The 24,003-nt window shown below is 49.1% G+C and overlaps 1 protein-coding gene across 4 annotated transcripts in view; it reads right to left on the reverse strand.

The window, feature by feature from the left end:
• The window catches only part of pdlim1 (PDZ and LIM domain 1 (elfin)), a 138,244-nt gene that overhangs the window by 71,685 nt on the left and 42,556 nt on the right, over nt 1-24,003 (reverse strand). For 3 of the 4 annotated variants that reach the window (XM_072491849.1, XM_072491851.1, XM_072491850.1), the window contains exon 2: nt 6,644-6,795. The exons of the other annotated variant lie outside the window; for it this stretch is intronic. In XM_072491849.1, the coding sequence (XP_072347950.1) occupies nt 6,644-6,795 (152 nt within the window). The remainder of the gene's footprint in view (nt 1-6,643; nt 6,796-24,003) is intronic. 4 annotated transcript variants of the gene reach the window in all.

Here is a 24,003-nt window from a genome sequence, read left to right on the forward strand (position 1 = left end):
AAACTCTCCGCTGGTTGGGGTCATACCCGGCACAAAGGAAGATGGTTTTGGTGGTTGAAGGTCAATCATCTCAGCTCCAGGACATCACTGCAGGAGTTCTTCAGGGTAGTCCTAGGCCCAACCATCTTCAGCTGCTTCATCAATGACCTCCTTTCCATCATAAGGTCAGAAGTGGGGGTGTCCGCGGGTGACTGCACAATGTTCAGCACCATTCGCAACTCCTCAGATACTGAAGCAGCCCACATCCAAACGCAGCAAGACCTGGACAATATCCAGGCTTGAGCTGACAAGTGGCAAGTTACATTCGTGCCACACAAGTGCCAGGCAATGACCATCTCCTACAAGAGAGGATCTAACCACCGCCCCTTGACATTCAATGGCATTACCATCACTAAATCCCCCCACTATCAACATCCTGGGGGTTACCATCGATCAGAAACTGAACTGGACTCGCCACATTAATACTGTGGCTACCAGGACAGGTCAAAGGTTAGGAATCCTATGGTGAGTAACTCACCTCCTGACCCCCCAAAGCCTGTCCACCATCTACTCGGCACAAGTCAGGAGTGTGAGGGAATACTTTCCACTTGCCTGGATGAGTGCAGCTCCAACAACACTCAAGAAGGTCAACATCATCCAGATAAAGCAGCCCACTTGATTGCTCCCCCCCCCCCCCCCCCCCCCCCCACAAACATTCAAACCCTCCACCACCGACGAACAGTGACAGCCGTGTGTACCATCGACAAGATGCACAGCAGGAACTCACCGAGGTTCCTTAGGCAGCAGCTTCCAAACCCACGACCTCTGCCATCTAGAAGGACAAGAGCAGCAGATACCTGGGAACCCCACCACCTGGAGGTTCCCCTCCAAGTCACTCACCACCCTGACATGGAAATGTATCGGCCGTTCCTTCACTGTCGCTGGGGCAACATCCTGGAACTCCCTCCCTAACAGCACAGTGGGTGTACCTACACCTCAAGGACTGCAGCGGTTCAAGAAGGCAGCTCACCCCCACCTTCTGAAGGGCAACTAGGGATGGACAGTGAATGGCCGAACCAGCGACGCCCACATTCCGTAAATAATTTTTTTTTAAATGCCAGAATAAACACGAGAGCTATTCACAGCAATCAGCTCAAGATCATTATCTAAACCCAGGAGAAGCATATTTAGTCACACATGTCTGCAAATCTGGGCAACTGTCTCATCTCCTCTCTCTGTCCATCTCTGTCTATCTCCATCTTTCTCTGTCCGTTTCCATCCTTCTCTCTCTGTACATCTCGATCTCTCCCTCTCTGTCCAACTCCTTAACCCTCTCTGCCCACCTCTGTCTCTTTCTCTCTGTCCATCGCCTTCTCTCTGTCTATCTCTGTCTGTCTCAATACCTCTTTTTATGTCCATCTCCTTCTCCCTCTCTGTCCCTCTCCCTCTCCCTAGCCATTTCTGTCCCTCTCTCTCTCCCTCCCCTCTCTCCCACTCCATCTCTCCCTGGCCATCTCTATCCCTCTCTCTCTCTCCCTCCCCTCTCTCCCTGGCCATCTCTGTCCCTCTCTCTCTCTCCCTCCCCTCTCTCCCACTCCATCTCTCCCTGGCCATCTCTGTCCCTCTCTCTCTCTCCCTCCCCTCTCTCCCACTCCATCTCTCCCTGGCCATCTCTGTCCCTCTCTCTCTCCCTCCCCTCTCTCCCACTCCCGCTCTCCCTCCCCTCTCTCCCTGGCCATCTCTGTCCCTCTCTCTCTCCATCCCCTCTCTCCCACTCCCTCTCTCCCTCCCCTCTCTCCCTGGCCAGCTCTGTCCCTCTCTCTCTCCCTCCCCTCTCCCACTCCCTCCCCTCTTTCCCTGGCCATCTCTGTCCCTCTCTCTCTCCCTCCCCTCCCACTCTGGCCATCTCTGTCCCTCTCTCTCTCCCTCCCCTCTCCCACTCCCTCCCCTCTTTCCCTGGCCATCTCTGTCCCTCTCTCTCTCCCTCCCCTCTCTCCCTGGCCATCTCTGTCCCTCTCTCTCTCCCTCCCCTCTCCCACTCCCTCCCCTCTTTCCCTGGCCATCTCTGTCCCTCTCTCTCTCCCTCCCCTCCCACTCTGGCCATCTCTGTCCCTCTCTCTCGCCCTCCCCTCTCCCACTCCCTCCCCTCTTTCCCTGGCCATCTCTGTCCCTCTCTCTCTCCCTCCCCTCTCACCCAGGCCATTTCTGTCCCTCTCTCTCTCCCTCCCCTCTCTCCCTCCCCTCTCTCCCACTCCCTCTCTCCCTCCCCTCTCTCCCTGGCCATCTCTGTCCCTCCCTCTCTCCCTCTCCTCTCTCCCACACCCTCTCTCCCTCCCCTCTCTCCCTGGCCATCTCTGTCCCTCCCTCTCTCCCTCCCCTCTCTCCCACTCCCTCCCTCCCTCCCCTCTCTCCCTCCCTTCTCTCCCTGGCCATCTCTGTCCCTCTCTCTCCCTATGTTGCTGACCATTGCCTTCTCTCACTGTTGCTATTGACAAGACGAAGCTGAATTTACCCAATCCCATCTTTTCATAATTTGCACTCTCCACACAAATCTGGGGGGAATGCTGGCACTGGGATGCTTTTTCCGATGGGATGCCGATATCGAAGCACTTGGATTCACGGGAACATGCCAGGTTTTGAGCAAAGAAACGTGTTTGGGAAAATGCCAATTCAATGTGATAGAAGTGATAGCCAATAAAAACACATTGCACAGACACACAGATAATATCCAGGGAGTGCAGCATGAAAACCAACAAAATCAGAACATCAAAGCACTCCAAATATTTTAACAAGACACAGCAGCCCAGCTACCCTGGTGTTGTCGATTTGTGTCTATGTGGCCCGCTCTCGGATTGACACAGTTTCTAGCCTCCTTTCACTGATGGGTAAAATGTGGAGAATGCAGGAGAATGGGGATAAGAATAATATCAGCCATGATTGAATGGCGGAGCAGACTCGATGGGCCGAGTGGCCTAATTCTGCTCCTGTGTCTTATGGTCGTATGGTCAAACTGTGCAGGTTCCAAGGTCCCAGACCAGAGTGAGTTCAGTTGGCACACTACTCTTCATCAGGTGAAGAGGAATTATTCCCATCCACTTCTGGGCCTTTTGGCTCTGACCAAGCGACAGATCACGACCAGGAGGAGGTGAAATGCCTTTTCTCGTCAGTTTGGATCTTGTATGTCTCTCTTGTGGACACCATGAATTGAATCCCGCTTGGATTTGAACTGGTGTTTGGAGCCAGCAATGAGATGGATTAAGACCTTGCCCCGTCCACTGGCTTTGTAATTTTAAGGAAGTTATTCCCAAGCTCCTGTTGGTCAGCAACACATCAATATTTACGATTTGGAGGAAAATGTAGCTGGTCTGTTTCGTACGTTCGCAGATGACACCAAGGTTGGTGGAGTGGCAGAGAGTATTGAGGATTGTCAGAGGATATGGCAGGACATTAGATAGGTTGGAGATTTGGGCACAGAAGTGGCAAATGGAGTTTCATCCGGACAAATGTGAGGTATTGCATTTCGGTAAGTCTAACATAGAGGTTGAGCACAGTACGAAGTCTTACAACACCAGGTTAAAGTCCAACAGGTTTGTTTCGATGTCACTAGCTTTCGGAGCGCTGCTCCTTCCTCAGGTGAATGAAGAGGTATGTTCCAGAAACATATATATAGACAAATTCAAAGATGCCAAACAATGCTTGGAATGCGAGCATTAGCAGGTGATTAAATCTTTACAGATCCAGAGAAGGGGTAACCCCAGGTTAAAGAGGTGTGAATTGTACCAAGCCAGGACAGTTGGTAGGATTTCGCAGGCCAGATGGTGGGGGATGAATGTAATGCGACATGAATCCCAGGTCCCGGTTGAGGCCGCACTCATGCGTGCGGAACTTGGCTATAAGTTTCTGCTCGATACGCTGCAGGAAAGGATGTCCCGAAGCGTGGTACGTTGGCGAGACCATGCAGACGCTGCGACAACGAATGAACGGACATCGCGCAACAATCACCAGGCAGGAATGTTCCCTTCCAGTCGGGGAACACTTCAGCAGTCAAGGGCATTCAGCCTCCGATCTCCGGGTAAGCGTTCTCCAAGGCGGCCTTCAGGACCCGCGACAACGCAGAATCGCCGAGCAGAAACTTATAGCCAAGTTCCGCACACATGAGTGCGGCCTCAACCGGGACCTGGGATTCATGTCGCATTACATTCATCCCCCACCATCTGGCCTGCGAAATCCTACCAACTGCCCTGGCTTGGTACAATTCACACCTCTTTAACCTGGGGTCACCCCATCTCTGGATCTGTAAAGATTTAATCACCTGCTAATGCTCGCATTCCAAGCATTGTTTGGCATCTTTGAATTTGTCTATATATGTGTTTCTGGAACAGACCTCTTCATTCACCTGAGGAAGGAGCAGCGCTCCGAAAGCTAGTGACATCGAAACAAACCTGTTGGACTTTAACCTGGTGTTGTAAGACTTCGTACTGTGCTCACCCCAGTCCAACGCCGGTATCTCCACATCATAGAGGTTGAGGGGTGACCTGATAGAGGTCTACAAGATTATGAGGGCCATGGATAGAGTGGATGGGCGGGTACTCTTTCCCAGGGTGGAGGGGTCAGTCACCAGGGGGCATAGGTTTAATGTCCATGGGGCAAGGTTTAGAGGAGATGTGCAAGGCAGGTTTTTACACAGAGGGTGGTGAGTGCCTGGAACACGTTGCTAGGGGAGGTTGTGGAAGCAGATATATTAACAGCGTTCAGAAGGCTTCTTGACAAATACATGGATAGGACGGGTATAGAGGGATACGGCACAAGGAAGTGCTGTGGGTTTTGGCAAAGGGTGGTATCATGACCAATACAGACTTGGAAGGCCAAAGGGCCTGTTCCTGTGCTTTAGTGTTCTTTGTTATTTAAGGGCGCCGTGGTAATGCTCGAAGAGCCTGATCGTGGTGGCAACATTGAAGATATGGAAGCAGTTTCGCAAAAGTTAGCTTAAGTTAGCGGCAGGGTTGAAACTATCTGCTTGAACGGCCAAAAATAGACACTGGAATCCAAGACTGGGAGGGAAAAGGGGTGATCACATTGAAATACTTGTTCCTGGAAGGGCGGTTGTAACATTTGAATAATTGAGGGAGAAATACGAGCTCCCGAGGAGGAAGGGCTTTAGGTGTACGCAGGTACGGGCTTTCGTAAAGAAGACCATCCTTACATTCCCAGTGTTACAACTTTTTCTTTGCTGGAAGAGATGTTGATGGTGTTGGGAATAGAGGGGGGAGTTACCTTGGCTATTTATGGGAACATTATGGGAGCAGGATCAGAATCCCTGGATGAGGTGAAGGCCAAATGGGAGGAGGAATTGGGGGAGACTTGGAGGAAGGGTTTGGTGCGAGATTTTACGGAGGGTAAATGCATCAATCTCCTGTGCGAGATTGGCACCAATACAGCTGAAGGTAGTTCACAGAACACATTTGACGAGGTTGAGAATGAGTCGCTTGTTGGAAGGGGTTCAGGATTTTTGTAAAAGGTGCGGGAGTGGGCCAGTCAATCATGTGTACATGTTTCGATTGTGCCTCAAACTGAGGAAGTTCTGGGGCACCTTCTTCAGCGCCATGTCGGCAGTGTTACAGGTGGACCTAGAACCCAGTCCCCTGAGGGCCATATTCGGGATGTCAGACTCGAGGGAGCTCCAGTCGAGGGCGGGGGCAGATCTCTTAGCCTTGGCCTCGCTGGTGGCGAAGAGGCAGATCCTATTGGGACGGAGGTCATTTGCTCCACCCTGAGCCTCCGCATGGCTGGGAGACTTAATGGAGTGTCTGAGCCTAGAGAAGGTTAAATTTAGCTTAAGCGGGAATGAGGAGGGGTTTTGCAATAGATGCCGCCTATTCATATCTCACTTTAAGGAATTAGCCTCAGTCAGCAGCTAAAAGCAGGGGAGTAGTTAGTTGATGAATTGTTTTTGGGTTGAGGGAGGGATTGTTAAATGTTCGTTAAAGGCAAACTAAGATGCCTTGCATGACTTTATGAAACTGAGAGAAAGAATTGTAAACCACCTTTGCACAATGCCTCAAAGCATTTTACAGTCAGTTCAATACTTTCGAAATGCAAGCAGAAATGAATTAGCCTGTTAAGCTGATATTTAGCTTTGGTTGGGAGGAATGTTGGCCAGGGCATTCTTCGCCTCCACGAGCATCATGGGATATTTTACCCACCCGAGGAGACACACAGGGTTGCCAACCCTCCAGGACTGGCCTGGGGTCTCCAGAAATTGAAGGTCGATCTCCAGAATTGCTGTGTGCGACCCTGGCAAGAAAAACATGAGATTTTTTTGTTGTTGGAATGATTGTTTTACCATTCTCTTTCCGCTTTTCCCTCGAGAAAGGCTGTAAACATCGTCCAATTGGCGGAGGAAAGCACAAAGATGGCCGACAAGTGGCTGTGGGGGGGGGGGGGGGAGGCGGGGGGGGGGGGGGGAGGCGGGGGGAGTGGGATTTAAACAGGGCACCTTCTGACCCAGGGACCAGCCTGCTGTCACTGGGCCACACCTCGGGAGCAGCTGAGAGTAACCTCAGCCAACCTGTGAGCCTATCACTGGCGGGCCACTGAGCCAATGTCCAGTCACAAAGAAAGAAGCGAAATATTTTCCTTTCCAATGTAAAACTTTACGCTGCACCTGGAAATCAGGAAGTTCAGTTCATCTCCACATCCTTTGATCTTGCTCTGAGCTTCCAAGTGTGTCATTCCGTCGGTTGTCTCCCCATTAATGGACACGATCATATCCCCAACACAGAGCTTGGCAGCATCGGCTTTGCTCCCTGGAGTTATCTGACAAAGGGAAGAGGAGGACATTGTGATCACCAAAGATTCAAAGGTCAGGTCAACATCTTTCATTTCCTCCTGCTCCCTAACTCTCCCTCACGTATCAGCCAAAGCTCAACTCTCGTCAGGCATCTGCCCTGTAACCCCGCTATTCAAAAAGGAAGGTCGAGTGAAAACAGGGATTTATAGACCCGTGAGCCTAATGCCGGTAGTAGCAAAGTTGCTGGAGTCCATTATCGAAGATTTCATAGCACAGCATTTGGAAAGCAGTGGTGTAATCAGACAAGGTCAGCATGGATTTACGAAATGGGAAATCATGCTTGGCAAATCTACGAGAATTCTTTGAAGATGTAACTAGTAGAATTGACCAGGGAGACCTGGTGGATGTGGTTTATTTAGACTTTCAGAAGGGTTTCGACAAGGTTTCACATAGCAGATTACTATGTAAAGTTAAAGCGAATGAGACTTCAGGTAGTGTCTTAAAATGGATAGAACGTTGGTTAGCAGACAGGAAGCAAAATGTTGGAACGAATAAATGGGTCTTTTTCCGATTGGCAGGCAGTGACCAGTGGGGTACCGCAGGTATCTGTGATAGGACCCCAACTGTTCACATTATATTTTAATGATTTGGACGAGGGAACTAAATGTATTGGGCGGGATTCTCTGCAATCGGCGCGATGTCCGCCGACCGGCGCCAAAAACGGCGCGAATCAGTCCGGCATCGCGCCGCCCCAAAGGTGCGGAATTCTCCGCATCTTGAGGGGCCGAGCCCTCACCTTGAGGGGCTAGGCCCGCGCCGGACTGATTTCCGTCCCGCCAGCTGGCGCGGAAAAGACTTTGTCGTGCAGCGCATGCGCGGGAGCGTCAGCAGCCGCTCACGGCATCCCCGCGCATGCGCAGTGGAGGGGGTCTCTTCCGCCTCCGTCATAGTGGAGACCATGGCGAAGGCAGAAGGAAAAGAGTGCCCCCACGGCACAGGCCCGCCCGCGGATCAGTGGGCCCCGATCGCGGGCCAGGCCACCGTGGGGGCAACCCCCGGGGCCAGATCGCCCCGCGCCCCCCCCCCCCCCCCCCAGGACCCTGGAGCCCACCCGCGCCGCCTTGTCCTGCCAGTAAGAGAGGTGGTTTGATTCTCGCCGACGGGACAGGCATTCCAGCAGCGGGACTTCAGTCCATCGCGGGCCGGAGAATCGCCGGGGGGGGGAGGCCCGCCAACCGGCGCGGCGCGATTCCCACCCCCGCCGAATATCCGGTGCCGCAGAATTCGGCAACCGGCAGGGGCGGGATCCACGCCAGCCCCCAGCGACTCTCCGACCCCCTCCCACCCCTTATCTGAGGAAGGATGTTGTTGCGATGGAGGGAGAGCAGCGAAGGTTTACCAGGCTGAATCCTGGGATGGCGGGACTGGCATATGGGGAGAGACTAAGTCAGTTAGGATTATATTCATTGGCGTGTAGAAGAGTGAGAAGGGATCTCATAGAAACTTATAAAATTCTCACAGGATTAGACAGGGCAGATTCAGAAAGAATTTTCCCGTTAGTGGGAGGAGTCCAGAACTAGGGGTCATAGTTTGAGGATAAGGGTTAAACATTTTCGAACTGAGGTGAGGAGAAATCTCTTCACCCAGAGAGAGGTGAATCTGTGGAATTCACTCCCACAGAAAATAGTTGATGCCAAAACATTGTGCAATTTTAAGAAGGAATGAGATACAGCTCTTGGGGCTAAAGGGATCAAGGAATATGGGGGGGAAGGTGGGATCAGGGTATTGAACTTGATGATGAGCCAAAATGAATGGCGGAGCAGGCTCGAAGGGCCGAATGGCCTCCTCCTGCTTCTATTTACTATGTATGTTTCTATGTGTGTTTCTCGGACACAATTTGGAACAAGAGGAGGGAGGTTCCCCACAGTGTCCCAGCCAATATTTATTCATCACCCGACATCATTGCAACAGGCCATTTTCACGTTGTTGTCTGTGGGATTTTGCCATGCACATATTGTTTCCTGCATCACCATGGCGACTTCCGCCTCTGTTTATAGAATTTTCAAATGCGTTTACTTAACTGGGGCATCCCGAGGTCACGAAAGGCGGGATAGAAAAGCGATCCTTTCTTTTCAGTTTTCACCGATGTTCCTGACCATTGCCGGGACACAGTCCCATAGATAACTGGAGCATTCTTGGATATCGCCCTAGAGGCCATGCTTCCTGTGAGAGTCTAGAGAGTGGGAGATAGCAGGCTATTCAATGGGGAGCCTAGAATTGGTGGAATGTCGGATTATTAGTGAGCTTACGGGCTGAAGTGAATTGCAGATAGGCAACATTCTTCAGTAAGTATAAAAATCAGTCGGCTTGTACCTTGACAGGCACGACCCAAATTTGGAAGGATCTAATGTGCAGATTTCTTTATTATGAGCACAGGAACAAGCTGGCTATCTTCCACTGTTTGAGCTGCCAGTGTAGAGAGTATTTTCTGATCTTTTATTTCTGGTGAGGAACCCTTTCCAACCAAGAAAGAACTTGCAAATATGCAGCCCATCGAAACATAGAAAATAGAAGCAGGAGGAGGCCATTCGGCCCTTCGAGCCTGCTCCCCCATTCATTATGGTCATGGCTGATCATCAAGTTCAATATTCTGATCCCGCCTTCCTCCCCCTATCCCTTGATCCCTTTAGCCCCAAGAGCTATATCCAATTCCTTCTTGAAATTACACAAACTTCTTAGCCTCAACCTACAACCTCAGAATGTTCCGTCGAAGGAGAGTTTTTGAGTGTAGCCCCTGCGTCAATGTAGAAAGAAAATGTTGGGGCCAATTTGTGCACAAACATCAATATGGCAATCAATTTTGAGGGGTAAACATTAGAGCAGGACGACAGCGAGAACGCTCCTGTCCTTCTCCGAAACAGTGCCATGGGATCTTTTCCCTCCACCTTGCAGTGGTGAAGGGAGTGCTGGTGTCGGGTGGTATGGGCAGACACCAGTTAACAGGACAGGTGAATACAGCAGGCAACGCAGGTCGGCAACAGTGACGGCGGGCAGGAAATCCACGTGGTATTGTCACGCGACATGATGTCAGGCCTCGGCGTGAAATTATGCTAAAGCGGATGTTAAGTGTGCATACCAGCCCCGATATATCTGTGATGCTAAAGCAGAAGAATACAAAATAAGACAACCTGAAAACAGGAAGAAAAACAGAAAATGCTGGAAAACTACTCTCCGGGATTGGCTGCATTTGAGGAGAGAAACGGAGTTAACGTTTCAAGGCCGTATGATTCTTCAGAACTTAAAAACAGGGACTTACTGTCACCCGAATGGGGGGGGGCATAATTACAGCGTGACAAGTTTACATAGGCAGTTAACATTGTAAACATGGGTTGACATAGGACTATAGAACCTAGGAATTCCGAGAGTGCAGAAGGAGGCCATTCAGCCCATCGAGTCTGCACCGACCCTCTGTAAGAGTACCCTACCCAGGCCCACTCCCCCGCCCTATTCCCGTAACCCCACCTAACGTGCGCATCTTTGGGCACTAAAGGGCAGTTTAGCGCGGCCAATACACCAAACCTGCACATTTTTGGAATGTATGAGGAAACCAGAGCGCCCGGAGGAAACCCATTTTCATCATTCATTCACAAAACCTCCAGCCTTCGCCCTTTAATCCAATTCATCTGCAAGTTACATATGATTTCAATTCAGTGTAAAAATTGACTGGCCATTAACATCTAACGAAAAGTTCACATTCTATCATGTCTGTACAGAAATATATATCAAATAATGCCAGTTTATGCCAATATTTTTTATTCAATATCAAGTATAAAAATGTCTTCCTGCACTCCAATTAGAAAGACCTTCAAAAAAGGTCAAACATTCAATGCTCACACATTCTCTTTCATACACACACGCTCCCGACCTCGAGGCCTCTTTGTAAAATGGATTTTGGTGTCCAAATTTATTGAAAATATTTGAATGGATTACAAGACTTCCTATTCTGGTTAAATCAGTGGGTCTAACAAACGAAGAGTACACTCCTCAAATTGGCAATATGTGTTAAACCACATGTTAGCATTCATGTCGATAGGGCTAGAATCAGGAGCAGGGATGTACTTCTGAGGCTGTATAAGGCTCTGGTCAGACCCCATTTGGAGCATTGTGAGCAGTTCTGGGCCCCGTATCTAAGGAAGGATGTGCTGGCCTTGGAAAGGGTCCAGAGGAGGTTCACAAGAATGGTCCCTGGAATGAAGAGCTTGTCATATGAGGAAAGGTTGAGGACTCTGGGTCTGTACTCATTGGAGTAAAAAAGGATGAGGGGGGATCTTATTGAAACTTACAGGATACGGAGAGGCCTGGATAGAGTGGATGCGGAGAGGATATTTCCACTGGTAGGAAAGACAAGAACCCGAGAGCACAGCCTCAGACTGAAGGGACGATCCTTTAAAACAGAGATGAGGAGGAATTTCTTCAGCCAGAGGGTGGTGAATCTGTGGAACTCTTTGCCGCAGAAGGCTATGGAGGCCAAATCACTGAGTGTCTTTAAGACAGAGACAGATAGATTCTTGATTAAAAAGGGGATCAGGGGAGAAGGGAGGAGAATGGGGTTGAGAAACATATCAGCATGATTGAATGGGGGAGCAGACTCAATGGGCTGAGTGGCCTAATTCTGCTCCTTATGGTTTTATGGAATTTCTATGAAGTGCCTTGGGCCACTTTACAACATTTGAGGTGCTATTTACGCTGCTGTTGTTAAATTAGGAAATTTCTGAAGATGAGCTGGGCTAATGACAGTGTTAAGTCCACCAGAGAAGATAGCAAAATTCCAAATAAAGTCCAAATTACAATAAAAATAAAAATAAAGTAGTTTACAGACATAGAACATAGAACATAGAACAATACAGCGCAGTACAGGCCCTTCGGCCCACGATGTTGCACCGAAACAAAAGCCATCTAACCTACACTATGCCATTATCATCCATATGTTTATCCAGTAAACTTTTAAATGCCCTCAATGTTGGCGAGCTCACTACTGTAGCAGGTAGGGCATTCCACGGCCTCACTACTCTTTGCGTAAAGAACCTACCTCTGACCTCTGTCCTATATCTATTACCCCTCAGTTTAAAGTTATGTCCCCTCGTGCCAGCTATTTCCATCCGCGGGAGAAGGCTCTCACTGTCCACCCTATCCAACCCCCTGATCATTTTGTATGCCTCTATTAAGTCTCCTCTTAACCTTCTTCTCTCCAACGAAAACAACCTCAAGTCCATCAGCCTTTCCTCATAAGATTTTCCCTCCATACCAGGCAACATCCTGGTAAATCTCCTCTGCACCCGCTCCAAAGCCTCCACGTCCTTCCTATAATGCGGTGACCAGAACTGTACGCAATACTCCAAATGCGGCCGTACCAGAGTTCTGTACAGCTGCAACATGACCTCCCGACTCCGGAACTCAATCCCTCTACCAATGACTATGAAGTAGCTTTGAGTGATACAGCAGGATACCAGATGGAGTGAGTAACGAGTGCGCGGAAGCTCATGTGAAGCATAAATACGACACAGACATGTTCCATCAAGTGGCCCATTTCTGTGCTGCGAATTACACGCAAAAGACAGACGCGGCGAACAAAACCTGCAAAAACAAATAAAGTTCAAGGTCCAAATAAAACTATTTTGCCACGTACAGGGTTTTGAAAACAAGGCAAACATGTGGGATTTGGTTTTACATCGAATTCACAGCTTCCAATAATAATGATATATCTGTCCGACACAGGATTGGTCTACTTACTGACGCAAATACCACTGAAGCAAGCGAGGGTTTAGAAAATAGCAGCAATGGTCCGCGCAGTGTTAATAAAACCTGGGAGCAAGCCAGGTTTGAAACATAATCCTGACACATGCATGATGATTCTCCAATTCACACGGCTACTGATATGTTCAGCGTGTGATTAACACTGACATGTTCAGTGTGTGTGTTTATCACCGACATGTTCAGTGTGTGTGTTTATCACTGACATGTTCAGTGTGTGTGTTTATCACCGACATGTTCAGTGTGTGTGTTTATCACTGACATGTTCAGTGTGTATGTTTATCAGTGACATGTTCAGTGTGTGTTTATCACTGATATGTTCAGTGTGTGTTTATCATTGACATGTTCAGTGTGTGTGTTTATCACCGACATGTTCAGTGTGTGTGTTTATCACCGACATGTTCAGTGTGTGTGTTTATCACTGACAAGTTCAGTGCGTGTGTTTATCACTGATATGTTCAGTGTGTGTTTATCATTGACATGTTCAGTGTGTGTGTTTATCACCGATATGTTCAGTGTGTGTTTATCACCGATATGTTCAGTGTGTGTTTATCACTGATATGTTCAGTGTGTGTTTATCACCGATATGTTCAGTGTGTGTTTATCACCGATATGTTCAGTGTGTGTGTTTATCACCGGTATGTTCAGTGTGTGTGTTTATCACCGATATGTTCAGTGTGTGTTTATCACCGATATGTTCAGTGAGTGTGTTTATCACCGACATGTTCAGTGTGTGTTTATCACCGATATGTTCAGTGTGTGTTGATCACCGACATGTTCAGTGTGTGTTTATCACCGACATGTTCAGTGTGTGTTTATCACTGATATGTTCAGTGTGTGTGTTTATCACCGATATGTTCAGTGTGTGTGTTTATCACCGATATGTTCAGTGTGTGTTTATCACCGATATGTTCAGTGTGTGTTTATCACCGATATGTTCATTGTGTGTGTTTATCACTGATATGTTCAGTGTGTGTTTATCACCGATATGTTCATTGTGTGTGTTTATCACTGATATGTTCATTCTGTGTGTTTATCACTGATATGTTCAGTGTGTGTTTATCACCGATATGTTCAGTGTGTGTGTTTATCACCGATATGTTCAGTGTGTGTGTTTATCACCGATATGTTCATTGTGTGTGTTTATCACTGATATGTTCAGTGTGTGTTTATCACCGATATGTTCATTGTGTGTGTTTATCACTGATATGTTCATTGTGTGTGTTTATCACTGATATGTTCAGTGTGTGTTTATCACCGATATGTTCAGTGCGTGTGTTTATCACCGATATGTTCATTCTGTGTGTTTATCACTGATATGTTCAGTGTGTGTTTATCACCGATATGTTCAGTGTGTGTGTTTATCACCGATATGTTCAGTGTGTGTGTTTATCACCGATATGTTCATTGTGTGTGTTTATCACTGATAAATGCCCGCTCCGCCGTTTTTGCATGATTGTGACTGATCAAATACTTTTATTTGTTTTTCATCCACCATCCCCATAACCCCATGAATTCATAGGTCCCTTGCAGCACAGATGAAGGCAATTCAGCCCATCAGGAGGCATGGTAGCACAGTGATTAGCTCAGTTGCTTCACAGCTCCAGGGTCCCAGGTTCGATTACCGGCTTGGGTCACTGTCTGTGTGGAGTTTGCACGTTCTCCCCGTGCCTGCGTGGGTTTCCTCCGAGTGCTAACCGCTGTGTCATGGTACCGGAGAAGAGGGATAAGATAATTTGCTGAGTCATGAATTGATGTTGCAAAGTTTACATTTTAAAGACCTGAAGGTTGTAAAAGGGAAGGAAGGACCGATGGAGTATTGTAAGTTTTTAAAGTCTCAATTCAGAGTGAATGAGAGCACGGGCTTTTGATCCAAACCAGCCCTCTTAAAAAGGCCTTGGTGAAAATCGCCAAGCCTGAGAATGGGGTCAGGAAACCCAGAATCGGGACCTTCCCAATTCTAAAGGGTCCAGAGTCATCCCGACCTGGACAGAAATCCAGGCCACGGTAGCAGAGACTGCAGAGAAATCCAGAGACACAAGATGCCAGAGACAAAACAAGAGTTGTCTATCAGACAATCGGGTTGTAAGAATTGACCCAAAGCCTGCAGTTCAATGCAATATTCATAGCTTTGATTGTATAACCAATAACAATTATGTGGAGATGCCGGCGTTGGACTGGGGTGAGCACAGTAAGAAGTCTTACAACACCAGGTTAAAGTCCAACAGGTTTGTTTCGATGTCACTAGCTTTCGGAGCGCTGCTCCTTCCTCAGGTGAATGAAGAGGTCTGTTCCAGAAACATATATATAGACAGATTCAAAGATGCCAGACAATGCTTGGAATGCGAGCATTAGCAGGTGATTAAATCTTTACAGATCCAGAGATGGGGTAACCCCAGGTTAAAGAGGTGTGGATTGTGTCAAGTCAGGACAGTTGGTAGGATTTTGCAGGCCAGATGGTGGGAAGTGAATGTCATGCAACATGAATCCCATGTCCCGGTTGAGGCCGCACTCATGTGTGCGGAACTTGGCTATAAGTTTCTGCTCGGCGATTCTGCATTGTCGCGGGTCCTGCGAAGTTTCAAAAGAGAGCGGGATATATATTTGAAAGGGATGAATTTCAAGGGCTACGGAGATAGGGCAGGGGAATGGGACTAGCCGGGTTGCTCTTTCGGGAGCCGGTGCAGACACGATGGGCCGAATAGCCTCCTTCTGTGCTGTAAATAACAACAATAACAATATTCTGTTCCTCTATTTGTAAACAATGTGCTCTTACCAGCTAATTGTGGCACGTTCAAGGATATGTATGTATGAACATCAAGACCTCTCTGCCCATTCACACTTGTCAAAACTGCTCCATTTATTGGGGGGGGGGGATTTTCCAGAAATACCCGCCAGAGGTCAATGGACCTTTCAATGATCCGTCAAATTGACTGCCCCACCCACGACGAATCCCGCAGGGGGGCGGGATTGGAAAATTTACCCCACTGTCTTTCCACATCATTGCTGCCAAACTTCTCTGCAACTGAACTGCATCCGGCATGCGTCTACCCATCTCTCCACTCGGTCTGTAACATCCTGAAGTCTACGACTGCCCTAATCGCTGAACACTATGGTGCCCAGTTTCCTCTCCCACCTGCAAACTGTACAACGTCACTCCCCACACGCGAGGCCAGCTGGTTCACAAGAAGCGAGGAGCGAGGAGCCCAAATTGACACTGAAAACTCCACTGCAAACCACTCTTAGCCCCCAAAACACCCGTCCACCACCCTTGTGCCTCCTGTCACTGAGCCAATTCCATATCCAAACCACCAACATTCCCCTCAATCCCATCTTCTTAATCAGCTTCCCGTGCGCCACTTTGTCAAATGCCGTCTGCAAGTCCGTAGACACAGCATCCACCACACCACACTGAGAAACCTTCCCCGTTACCTAAAAAACCTCAATCAAGTTAGTTAGAAATAATAGTTAACTGCAGCTTTCCACTGTATCCCCACCATCATGCCCACCGTCCCCTCAACCACACCTCCCAGCCTGATGCCACAGGGCCAGGAAAATCATGTCGTTTCCATTCATAAAAATGTTTATTAGTGTCACAAGTAGGCTTACTTTCACACTGCAATGAAGTTGCTGTGAAAATCCCCTAGTCACCACATTCCGGCCCCTGTTCAGGTACACAGAGGGAGAATTCAGAATGTCCAAATTACCTAACCTGCACACCTTTGGATTGTGGGAGGAAACCGGAGCGCCCGGAGGAAACCCACGCACACACGGGGAGAGAGTGCAGACTCCGCACAGACAGTGACCCAAGCCAGGAATTGAATCCGGGTCCCTGCCGCTGTGAAGCAACAGTGCTAACCACTGCACTACTGTGCCGCCCCAAAATACTGCCTTTTAATCTTTTCTCGCAATCTTTCTTTGCCTCCGTCCTAACGTATTTTCAATTCTCTCCTGCACTTTCCACAATCTTCCTGATTATTAACTGAATCACGCTCCTGATATTTGTAATAAGTCTCCTTTTACTATTTAAATGTCTCATCTCCTTTGTCAGTCTTCGAGTCAAAGAGGTTTTACAGCACAGAAAGAGGCCCTACAGCCCATCGAATCCACGTGGGCCATCAAACACCTATCCCTTCTAATCCCCTTTTCCAGCACTTGCTCCGTAGCCTTGTATGGCTCTGGCGTTTCAAGTGTTCCTCTAAATGCTTCTTAAATGTTGGGAGTGTTCCCGCCTCCTCCACCCTTTCAGGCAGCGAGTCCCAGATTCCCACCACCCCCTGGGTGAAAAAGCTTTTCCTCAAATCCCCTCTGAATCTCCTGCCCCCGAACTTAAATCTATGCCCCCTGGTTACTGCTAAGGGGAAAAGTGTCTTCCTATCTACCCTGACTATGTCCCTCATAATTTTAGACACCTCAATCAGGTTTCGCCTCAGCCTTCTCTGCTCCAAGGAGAACAACCCCAGCCTATCCAGCCTCTCCTCATAGCTGAAAGTCCCCAGCCCAGGCAACATCCTGGCGAATCTCCTCTCCAGTGCAATCATATTGTCCTTGTAGTGTGGTGACCAGAACTGCACACAGTGCTCCAGCTGGGGCTTAACCAGCATTTTATACAGCTCCAGGATATCCTCCTTGCTTTTATATTCACTGCCTCAGTTAATATAAAGGCAAGAATCCCATAGGCCTTCTTAACCACCTTATCTCCCTGTCCTGCTGCCTTCAGAGATCTGTGAACCTGAACACCAAGGTCCTTTGATCCTCTGTGCTCCAGAGGGTCCAACCATTCATTGTTTCATCCCTTGCCTTCAGGCAGAAGGTACAGAAGTCTGAAGACTCGCATATCCAGACATAGGAACAGCTTCTTCCCCACAGCTACAAGACTCCTCAACGACTCCCCCTCGGACTGATCTGTTCCCTGTAAGAACACTATTCACAACGCCCTATGCTGCTCTTGCTCATGTATTTTCTTTGTTTGGCCCCTTGTTCCGCACTGTAACCAATCACTGTTTGTCGATGTACTCGATTGATTATTCTTTTTGTCTACTATTTACGTACTGTGTACGTTCCCTTGGCCACAGAAAAATACTTTTCACTGCACTTCGGTGCATGTGACAATAAATCAAATTAAATCAAAATCAAACCTTGTTAGGCCTCCCAAAATGCATCACCTCACACTTTTCATGGTTATATTTCATTTGTTCAGAATGTTGCCTGGTATGGAGGGCATTAGCTATGAGGAGCGGTTGAATAAACTTGGTTTGTTCTCACTGGAACGAAGGAGGTTGAGGGGCGACCTGATAGAGGTCTACAAAATTATGAGGGACATAGACAGAGTGGATAGTCAGAGGCTTTTCCCCGGGGTAGAGGGGTCAATTACTAGGGGGCGTAGGTTTAAGGTGAGAGGGGCAAGGTTTAGAGTAGATGTACGAGGCAAGTTTTTTTACGCAGAGGGTAGTGGGTGCCTGGAACTCGCTATCGGAGGAGGTGGTGGAAGCAGGGACGATAGGGACATTTAAGGGGCATCTTGACAAATACATGAATAGGATGGGAATAGAGGGATACGGACGCAGGAAGTGTAGAAGATTGTAGTTTAGTCGGGCAGCATGGTCGGCACGGGCTTGGAGGGCCGAAGGGCCTGTTCCTGTGCTGTACATTTCTTTGTTCTTTGTTTGCCACTCTGTCCGTCTAACTAGCTTGCCCTGTAATCTAAGGCCTTGCTCCTCACTGTTTACTACAGGATGCACCCCATTCAGGGTGCATTTGGATGTTCCAGGTCCTTATCCAGGCAAGGAAATATACCCAGATTGTATCCGAACTACATCTTCTCAGAGTGTCCTCTTTACCTTTAATAATCCCATCTCAAATCCCAGCTAGGTGTATCTTTACATTTGATATTTTCTGGTCTCTTTCATAATTATTCTATATCAAGACACATTATGCTCACTGTTAGCTAGATGATCTCGCACCCTCCACTTGCCCTACTTCAAGGGTTACTGAAGATAAAGTATCAGTGTCCCTTAAAGGGCAAATTGAACAACAGGAAAAGGAGCAGCAGTGTCTGAGATCAGGGAGTGTTCAAAGTCGCTCTGGGGCAGCTTGATTGGTGCAAAGGGAAGTTTTACTGTTCTGCGATGCCAGCGGATTTGCCGAGGCCCCAAGCACATCGCCTGGCCAACAAAACCAGAGCAAAGGGCGTGGAATCGCAGGTGTCAATGTCACGGGACAAAGGTAGCGAGGCAGCAGAAAGTGGTCCGTGTAGCTTTTCTCCAGCATCGTGTGGGTGGCCTACTTTGGACTTGGAAAAAAAGAATGTCGAAATGCATTCCTGGCATAAATGTTGATCGTCAACTGCTCATGAGAATTCTGGAGCCTTCACAACTTGGCCACAATCTCTCTGCCTGTGGAATACGCAGCAGCTTCATCCAGTTCCCAACTCTTTCTATAATGCACCACAGACAAGGAGAAGGAAAACAAAAGGGGGCGTGATTCTCCGTTCCCCGCGCCGATTCCGTAATGGGCGATCGGGCGGAGAATCCCCGTTTACGACGGAATCTGGGGCAGCGCCTGTTTTCGGATGCTCAGCCCCCTCCAAAACGGCGTCGGCGAGGAGTGCGTTACCTGAAGGCCCCCCCCCCCGATGCTCCGCCCCGGATGGGCCGAGTTCCCGACCGCGTGGTCGGCGTGTGGTCTCAGCGGTCAGGAACTCGGCGTGGCGGCTGCAGACTGTGTCCAGCGCCGCCACAGTCAGGCGGGAGCCGGGCTGTTGGCTGGGGGGGGGCTTTGGAGAGGGCTGGGGGGTGGCCCGGAGGTCACGAGTGGGTGTCCAGGGAGCACTAACTGGCAGGTCGTGGCCGTGCGCCTGCGCGGCCTCGAACCCGGCAATTCCCCAGCCGTTTATATCGTGAAGGCCGGGCGTTTTACATAGCGCGTCTGCTAGCCCCTCACCAGTCGGAGGATCGGTGCTGGAGCGGCGCCGATTATTTTGCCGTAAAACCCCACGGATCCTCCGGACATAACCTGGAAATCGGAGAATTCAGTCCAATTGACTGGCCTATTAACAGCCATTTTAGATTGAGATTTGTCACATGTACCGAGGTAGAGGAATTTGAAGCTGTCAACCATCTCCACCTCAGCTCCATTGATGCAGACAGGGGTGTTACACTTCGCTTTATGAAGTCGATGACCAGCTCTTTAGTTTTGCTGACGTTGATGGAGAGATTGTTGTCATGCTGATGCGCAATCAATTACACTCAAGACGAAGTGATTTCATAACTGAAGGCTTTAATCTGCTAGAACCTTTTCCCCAGCAGCTTCGATACAGAAAGTGAAGGCTGCTGGGACAGCACCATCTCTTATACCCCGCCTTCAGGGCGGAGCTACGTAATACAGCCAATGGTAGACTCCTGGGTCTAACCAATGGGCATCAGCCTCTCAGGTACCGCAATACCTGGTACTACCACACATGCCCCTTCAGGCACTTTACTGTACCAGCATTACCCCCCCCCCCCCCCCCACACCCCGACACATGGAAAGGTCACCAGTTACATTAAGATGGATGATGGATTCCCAGTGGCTTCCTTGGGGGCCCCCATTCCCGGGACTCCAAGTCCCGGGGGAAGCCCCCACCCGGCAGCAATGGCGGATCTGGTGTCCTCAGTGGAGGGCTCACCCTTGACCTTTGCACTTTAGTAAAAGTTCTTACCCACCCCATGAGACCGCCACCTGCTTCTCCCTGCAGCCTCGGCCTTTCTTGGTAGTGTTGGCGAGGCTGTTGGACTGTCAGCACGCCACGAAAATGGGGGGCCCAAAATCTGACACGCGCATTGCAGCCAACCCCAATTCTGCCGTCCCAGCAGGAGTCACTGGTCAAGCAGCAAAGAACAAATATCTCTGAACAATCTGGGGACGCTGAGCACAATGGTAACTACCATTGCTCAGCCTACCCCAACGAACTGTGGGCAGCATGGTAGCATTGTGGATAGCACAAATGCTTCACAGCTCCAGGGTCCCAGGTTTGATTCCCGGCTTGGGTCACTGTCTGTGCGGAGTCTGCACATCCTCCCCGTGTGCGCGTGGGTTTCCTCCGGGTGCTCCGGTTTCCTCCCACAGTCCAAAGATGTGCGGGTTAGGTGGATTGGCCATGATAAATTGCCCTTACTGTCCAAAAGTGCCCTTAGTGTTGGGTGGGGTTACTGGGTTATGGGGATAGGGTGGAGGTGTTGACCTTAGGTAGGGTGCTCTTTCCAAGAGCCGATGCAGACTCGATGGGCCGAATGGCCTCCTTCTGCACTGTAAATTCTATGATAACTCATCAGAGGCAAAGAACTAAACCTGGATTCAGTGAGGAGCCGTATTTCAATCCCGATGGGAGGGGATGAATCAATGAAAGTAAAAAGTTGGATGAAATATTTGTAAATTCTGAAAGATTTCAGTCACAAATAATTTGGCAACACAGAATTCACAGTGCAGAAGGAGGCCATTCGGCCCATCGAGTCTACAGCAGCCCCTGAAATAACACCCTACCTAAGCCCACGCCTCCACCCTATCCCCGTAACCCAGCAACCCCAGCTAACATTTGGACTCTACGGTGCAATTTAGCATGGCCAATCCACCTAACCTGCACATCTTTGGACTGTGGGAGGAAACCGGAGCACCCGGAGGAAACCCACGCACACACGGGGAGAACGTGCAGACTCCGCACAGACAGTGACCCAAGCCAGGAATTGAACCCGGGTCTCTGGTGCTGTGAAGCAACAGTGCTAACCACTGTGCTCCGTGCTGTCCAAGAGTACCTTAATTCTGCACGGTAGCACAAGTGGCTAGCACTGTGGCTTCACAGAGCCAGGGTCCCAGGTTCGATTCCCGGCTTGGGTCACTGTCTGTGCGGAGTCTGCACATCCTCCCCGTGTGCGCGTGGGTTTCCTCCGGATGCTCCGGTTTCCTCCCACAGTCCAAAGGTTTGCAGGTTAGGTGGATTGGCCATGCTAAATTGCCCTGAGTGTCCAAAAAGGTTAGGTGGGGTTACTGGGTTACGGGGATAGGGTGGAAGTGAGGGCTTAAGTGGGTTGGTGCAGACCCGATGGGCTGAATGGCCTCCTTCTGCACTGTATGTTCTATGTTCAGCAGGCCTTCCCCATCGGAGTTAACACTGGGCTCTTGCCAGCTCTCCAGCCAGAGGGCAACACCCCCATAGACTCCATTAAATACCACCCATAGAAAATGACCCCATAGAAGCTCACACATCAACAATCCTCGGCAGGCTGGTCTCTAATTAGTCAGTTTATAATTTAGTGAGCAGATTTACATTGACACCACATGTGTCCTGGCACATGAAATGAAAATCACTTATTGTCACAAGTGGGCTTCAATGAAGTTACTGTGAAAAGCCCCTAGTCGCCACATTCCGGCGCCTGTTCGGGAGGCTGGTACGGGAATTGAACCGTGCTGCTGGCCTACCTTGGTCTGCTTTCAAAGCCAGCGATTTAGCCCTGTGCTAAACCAGCCCCTCATGTTCCATAACTAAGTTGGAAACTCCATTATTTCCTCTCCAACTCTGTAACATTTCAGAATATTTTTCAGTATTGAATCTTAACCCATACTTATCGTACCTGAACGTTCCACCTCCTTCGCTGGCACAGCATAAACCACATTACCCTGAAAAACATTGGCAAAGTGCCCAGTTCATATCCCGTTTCACCAACAGCGTTTCCAGCAAGAATTAACGGTGAAAGACGGTTTCACCCCTTGCGGGAACCCCCTTACCAACCAAATAGTGTAGACACGGCCCAGTGCTCAGGGTGAGAGCGGCAGAGGAGGACTTAATTGGGTAGATCTTCAGACAGACTTGGATGTGCCAAATCCTGTGTTGTGCGATTCGAGTATTTTATGCTGATTCTATGAAACATAATCCTCACTTCCTTCTGAATGTACAAGGTTAAAAACAATATCGTGGCTCCCTCACTTTGAAAACTTAAATGCAATCCAGCGGCTAGCGGACAGAAAGGCTGACGCATTTGGTTTGAAGAATGTTTTAAACATCTGGTAGAGATTGTATTTACGTACAAAACCTCCAACATTAATTCCAGTTTCCAAAACTGCTTTATATCTTCCAAGATGCCAAGATGCGCTGCCAGAAACGCGACTGTTTGGGGCGGTGACGGAACACAGACATGCAGAGAAGAATTACATTCCGAGCCATGCACAGTTCAATTCACTGCTTTACCAATCCGGTTCTTCTCAAGTGGGTGTCACACAACCACCACTTCTGGGTTTACCTCCATTGCTTTTAATCGTTGCACTTGCTGGGCATGCTTCACCATGGGCCTTGGCTGGTCACAATAAAAAACATGTCAAAACCCAACCCAATATCTTCCCTCAGGGCCACCTTCAGGAATGGAGGCTTGCGGCTGGGCTTCCAATTCCCCACAGGACACGCCAGAGAACACAGGCGCCGATTTCCCAATCTCTCTTCGTAAGGCAGTCCCACCGGCCCCAGAACAAGTCTCGTGAGCCTTCGTTGCGCTCCCTCTATGGCAATACTATCCTTCCTAACGTAGGAGGACCAAAAGGTTCACTCAGTACTCCAGGTCCCCTCCAGCCAACGTTCTATAGAATTGAAACAAGACTTTGCTACTCTTGTAGCTCAGTTGGCTGGACGGCTGGTTCGTGACGCAGGGCGAGACCAGCAGCGCGGGTTCAATTCCCATCCCGGCGGAGGTTATTCATGAAGGCCCCGCCTTCTCAACCTCGAAGTGCGGTGACCCTCAGGTTAAATCACTGCCAGTCAGCTCTCCCCCTCAAAGGGGAAAGCAGCCCATGGTCACCTGGGACTATGTAGACTTTACAACACAGGACACTTATTATCTCAGAGTGATGAAGATTAAATTCTTTAACCATCTCTATGTATGAGAGTCATTATCGGACATTGAGAGAACACCAATAAAATGACAGCAACCTAATATGGTGCCATATTGGAGAAGTGTGGAAAAGCAAACCCAAAAGTCATCCTAAATGTGGACCATAATGGACTTCATGATCAAGAATGAATTTGAGGATTATCCATAAAATAATGACCCAGTAAAGGACAGTGAACGTGGATTGAGAAGGGGAGGATTCTGCCCAGACACCTTCCCCACCTCTGAGAAATAAACAGCATCTTTCAGACCCATGACCTCCGGCGCAGAGCAGGATAAGGGCAGCAGGCACATGAGAGCGCCGTTACCTCCACGTCATCCATGTCACCCCGACTCGAATGTATATTGCCGCTCCCTCATCGCCGCTGGGTCAAAATCCTGGAACTCTCTACCAAACAACAATGGAGACCTGCCTCATGTGGAGCTTTGGGTTCCTGAAGACCCAGCGACATCTGCTCAAGGCCAACTAGGAACACTGCACAAAAGTAGGCCATTTAACCCCTCGAGTACTGC

The sequence above is a fragment of the Scyliorhinus torazame genome, chromosome 28, assembly GCF_047496885.1.
Source record: "Scyliorhinus torazame isolate Kashiwa2021f chromosome 28, sScyTor2.1, whole genome shotgun sequence".
Lineage (NCBI taxonomy): Eukaryota > Metazoa > Chordata > Chondrichthyes > Carcharhiniformes > Scyliorhinidae > Scyliorhinus > Scyliorhinus torazame.